The sequence below is a fragment of the Triticum urartu genome, chromosome 6A, assembly GCF_056163025.1.
Source record: "Triticum urartu cultivar PI428250 chromosome 6A, HENAU_Tu73, whole genome shotgun sequence".
In the NCBI taxonomy this organism is placed as follows: domain Eukaryota; kingdom Viridiplantae; phylum Streptophyta; class Magnoliopsida; order Poales; family Poaceae; genus Triticum; species Triticum urartu.
Genome location: NC_141878.1, coordinates 561,464,214 through 561,468,943, shown reverse-complemented (window position 1 = coordinate 561,468,943; position 4,730 = coordinate 561,464,214). Strand labels below are relative to the sequence as shown.

The following is a 4,730-nucleotide window of genomic DNA, read 5'->3' as shown; positions in this document are numbered from 1 at the left end:
GAGTCGATGTGTGGAGTAATACTAGTAGATGCAGGCAGGAGTCGGTCTACTAATCTTGAACGTGATGGATATATATTGATCATTGCGTGGATATCGCCATAATTATTTGAGGTTCTATCAATTGCCCAACAATAATTTGTTTACCCACCGTGTGCTATTTCTTGAGAGAGGCTACTAGTGGAATCTACGGCCCCCGAGTCTATTCTTTATCATATTTGCGTTCCGATCTATTATTTGCCTTTGAGATCTATTTTTATTTGCTTTTATTTTCAGTTCTATTATTCTAAAAACCAAAAAATACCTTGCTGCCCTTTTTTATTATTTATTTTATTTTGCGTTTTATCAAGATCTATTTACCCAATCTATCACAAATTTATCCCGTCAACTCGACAATTTCCTACGCAGTTACCCCTAAGAGGGATTGACAACCCCTCATAAGCGTCGAGTTGCATGTATTTGTTCTTTGTGTGCAGGTACCGTTTACATAGCGGTTGCTTGGTTCTCCTACTGGATTGGTAACCTTGGTTTCATAATTGAGGAAAATACCTATCGTAACTGTGTTGCACCAACCCTTCCTTATTGGGGAAATACCGACGTAGTTCAAGCGACATCAGGATACAAGTTGAAGGAGGGGCCTGGGAGTCGCCAACTGTTTCCTGATTTTGTTATTTTTCTTTGTCAGATGCTTTGTGGTCCAGGAATGAGGAAAGGAGCGTGAGCGACGGGTCCAAGATGCTTTTGTGATAGTTACGTGGCCTTGTTTTGGTTAGCATAGAACCGAGTCAGATTTTTAGCAGCCCGATCCGTTTTTTTGGAAATGCAAACATACAATTTCTCGATGGTATCGAGACATACATATGTCAAGACTTGATTTGTCGGGAAATTTGAATGAAATCAAACTAAAAATCAGTCAAATGCTAAATAGACATTCCATTTTTTTAAAGCATGCTGTTTTTTTTTCCTCCAAGTGTTTTGTAGTGATGTTTTCCCTTCAAGTATGGTAATACGATGCATTGTGCAGCCCAACCCAATAAGCCTACTAGCCCAGTGCGCCCGCCAGTGCACGCCTCAAACCAGGTCCACACATATCCCTTACAAAAAATAAATAAAACGAACCATCCGTGTACCACCACCGGCCCCTCTCTCTCCCGCACGCGAACCCGGAAGCCTCGCTTCCGCCGCCGTCGCCGCCGCTCCGCGCCGCGACGCAGAGCTCGCCCGTGCTCCCCTACGCACGGAGCTCCCGGCTCTCGTCGGCGCAGGTAACCCTATACTCCCGGATTCCATCTGATTCCACCGTACCTAACCCTCCATGGCGTCCAGTTTCGGAACCCTAGAAACCCGTCGGCCAGTTGTTACGGCCGCCTCGTCGCGAAGTTCCGAGCTAGATGGGCGATTGGTCGGCTTGATTTCACAGCTCCTTGGTCTCGGCGGTTTTCTACGGATTCAAACCAATTCCTCCCGATTGGGTGTTTTGGGGATCCTTCGAAATATTCGTGGAATCACCCCCCTCAGTTTTTGCGTTTGTTTTCCGCACGAGGATAGGCAGTATCTCGATGTCGAAATTTCGCGGAGTTCTAGTTAGGGCTGTAGTCGAATTGGTGTTAAGGGGACTCCCCAGATCTTCAGATTTCAGATCTGGGCGTTGGATATTGTTGCGGTTTCGTCTGGATAGGAATTTTCTTTCCTATACACGACTGCTCTCGCTAAATAGTTTGGGAAATTTGCTTGCTAGGCTTACATACACTGTGATACGCAGTTGGTGATCTAGAAGTGTATAGAATCTTGTCGGCCTTTCCTGCAGTGTTGCTCATATACCTCTGGGAGAGGTGTCCTCATTATAACTGGTTCCTCTCTTTACTAAACCCAGGGATTTGTTCACCATGGCCCGCTTGTACGTTGGCAACTTGGATGCCCGGGTGACTGCTGGGGAACTTGAAGATGAGTTTCGTGTGTTTGGAGTTTTGCGAAGGTCGGTTTCATTATAATTTGCCTTTGCAGTATTTTCTTTATGTGGAATTTTTTTGATGCGTGAATTCATTTATTGTATACTGCCAAGGATAATCATGCATGCCAGTGCTTATAAAGTGATGTTGGATCTTTGAAGCAAAATGATAATCATGTATGCCAGCGATTATGCTTATAAAGGGATGCTAGATCTTTGAAGCAATTATGTTGTTTACAATTGAAGTTGTTATTTAGTTATTTTCATTCATGTTTGATCTTCGTAACTTGTATGTTCAAACATGTCCAACTATCCAGTGAAATGCTTTCTACTTCTAGCGGTGCTTGTGCTGTGGGTATGCTCGTTCACCAATGAACATCAGAACATAACATGCTTAAGAACTCCTATCTCTGACGTACAAGTATGGACTTTTAAATTGAGATTTTGGACCACCGAGACATGCTGCTTATTTAAGCGTGTCTGAACCTTGAATGCTTTTTTCCTTCAAAATGGTATGGTTCAGCACTAAATATCTTTTGAGGTGGAGGCCTGTATCATTCAGCTGATGAGATGATCAGTTGTTCCTTTGTAAATACTCAATGGCTTGGTGTAGATTAAGAATTTCTCTATCTCTTGACATGTTGGACTGACTGTTGTGTTCAATGTAGTGTCTGGGTTGCACGTAAGCCACCTGGTTTTGCGTTTATTGATTTTGATGACAAGCGGGATGCTGAGGATGCACTTCGTGATCTAGATGGTAATGTAACCATATCTCTTGTGGAGGCTTGTTTGATTCTTGGGCAGGACATTACGCCATTTCTTTGTTTCCTGGATCTGATTTTCATGGCAAATGTCTGATTAGCAAAAACATGTAGAACTTGCAGTCTTTTTTGCTCCTCTTTTGAGTTAAGGAAGCAAGCTTTCAATGGTTGAAACTTAGTAAATAATCTCTTTTCTTTTAGATTATACACATCCTAGCCACTAGCCAATCTTTTCGAGTTCTTAGATCATGAACTTTGCTTTTTCAGATGCACACTTTGTTTTCTCATCCATGACCGTAGATTGTAATCTGAAGTATGGTTTCTCTTTTAATAGGCAAGAATGGATGGAGGGTTGAGCTGTCTCGCAATGACCGTGGTGACCGTGGAGGTCGTGGTGGCGGCGGCGGTGGCGGTCGTGATCGTGGTGGTTCTGATATGAAATGCTATGAATGTGGTGAATCTGGGCACTTTGCTCGTGAGTGTCGTCTGCGTATTGGTGCTGGGGGTCTGGGCAGTGGAAGGCGTCGCAGCAGGAGCCGCAGCCGCAGCCACAGTCCTAGGTACCGCAGGAGTCCGAGCTATGGCAGAAGGTAACAAATTTTGTTAATGCATTAAGTTATAAGTCTCAATTGTTTAGGTTAGCTTTGTTGTTCATTTCCTTGCATACTGTTTATGTCAAAAATGGTTGCTTGTTCTTTATAAGTTCTTCTACCTACCATGTCAAGCTTGGGTGCCTGGTCTTTTACTTTTTGTTATTTTTGGCTATGTGAGGCTTCTCTACTTTGTGCTCATTATATGCCTAGGATTATGATTGAAGGAATGAACTCTTAGAAACTAACTACTCTGCAAACAGAAGTTACAGCCCTCGTGATCGCTCTCCAAGACGCCGCAGTGCTTCTCCAGCCCCAGCCCGTGGTCGCAGCTATAGCAAGTCACCAGTCCGTGCCAGGGACGATTCTCCTGATGCTAAAGGGTAAATGCAGATTCTGTGGAAATATCACCTAATTATTGTGTCCCAATCTCATACTGGACTGCTCTCCCAGGTATCGCCGCAGCCGGAGTTAGACCTGAAGCCCGTGTCCGATGCATGTTCTCTGAGAGAAGTTACTCTTTAGCTCTGCCTGCTAGGAGTACTGAGACCTGACGTCAACTTCTTGACTTCGGTTAAGGTTTCAACTTTATCTATAGTTTATGTTCTGTCATTAAAAAAATTATGTGGTGGATGTGGTATGCAACTGAGATCTATTACCTTTCTTTCTGTGTGTTAAGAAGGCATCGTCCTGCACTTCTGCTTAAACGACTCAGCCAACTTCGGCTCTTCAGTTGTTGTCTTCGTGGTTTTGTTGTTCGCTCTTCATTCTTCGCACGCCCTTACTGCTTCGCGCATCCTGCATTAGTCCCTGCCTGCGATGCCTCTGATGTTCTTCGTTGAAGAGCTGCCTTCAAAATTAGTAATCTCTTTATCTCAAATTGATAAGTTTGGATGTGCTGACAAGTGCAACTTGTTAAAGTAACCGGATCACTGATTTTGTATATAGAACCAGGAGTCAGCAAGGTATTGACCGTGCAGCACTCAAGTGAAACTAAATCTACATCCTGTTCATAGGGTGAAAAATGGGCCTTGAGCTGCGCTCTGTAGTTGAGCATCAAGGAATTTGATGAGGCCGGCTTCACCGAGAGTCCACTTAAAACAGTTTTGTGGACTTCATCTCGGCTTTATTCTCGGCTTCAGTGAGAGTCAATCCATTTAAAGAGTTGTGCGGACTTCATCGGCTTTATTCTCGGCATTCATGTTCTTCGCAGTCTGCATAGTCTGCCTGCTGCTTGCTGCCTGCACTGCACTGCACTGCACTGCATAGTCTCAACTTCATCTTCATCTGCGTGCTTCATTTGTTATCTTCGACAAAACGAGTATATTTCTGCCTGCTGCCTACACTGCATAGTCTCCGTCTCCGTCTTCTGCCTGCTGCCTGCACTGCTTAGTCTCTGAATGGGAATGTCTTGCCATCTCCAAGATGTGATGC

At 44.1% G+C, this 4,730-nt stretch overlaps 1 protein-coding gene across 3 annotated transcripts; it reads left to right on the top strand.

Moving 5' to 3' along the window:
• Nucleotides 1-1,029: 1,029 nt before the first annotated feature.
• LOC125515039 (serine/arginine-rich splicing factor RSZ21-like) lies at nucleotides 1,030-4,047 on the top strand. 3 transcript variants are annotated; one of them, XR_015608844.1, is made up of 7 exons: nucleotides 1,030-1,262; nucleotides 1,871-1,972; nucleotides 2,614-2,702; nucleotides 3,041-3,296; nucleotides 3,560-3,679; nucleotides 3,750-3,875; nucleotides 3,979-4,047. XR_015608844.1 is itself a non-coding variant. In XM_048680454.2 (6 exons), the coding sequence occupies exons 2-6, from the start codon at nucleotides 1,884-1,886 to the stop codon at nucleotides 3,769-3,771; spliced, it is 576 nt and encodes a 191-aa protein (XP_048536411.1). In that variant the 5' UTR covers nucleotides 1,030-1,262; nucleotides 1,871-1,883; the 3' UTR covers nucleotides 3,772-4,047. The 3 variants fall into 3 exon arrangements, 1 of the variants encoding a protein (XP_048536411.1); XR_015608843.1 differs by having other exon boundaries at nucleotides 3,976-4,047; XM_048680454.2 differs by having other exon boundaries at nucleotides 3,750-4,047.
• Nucleotides 4,048-4,730: the final 683 nt, after the last annotated feature.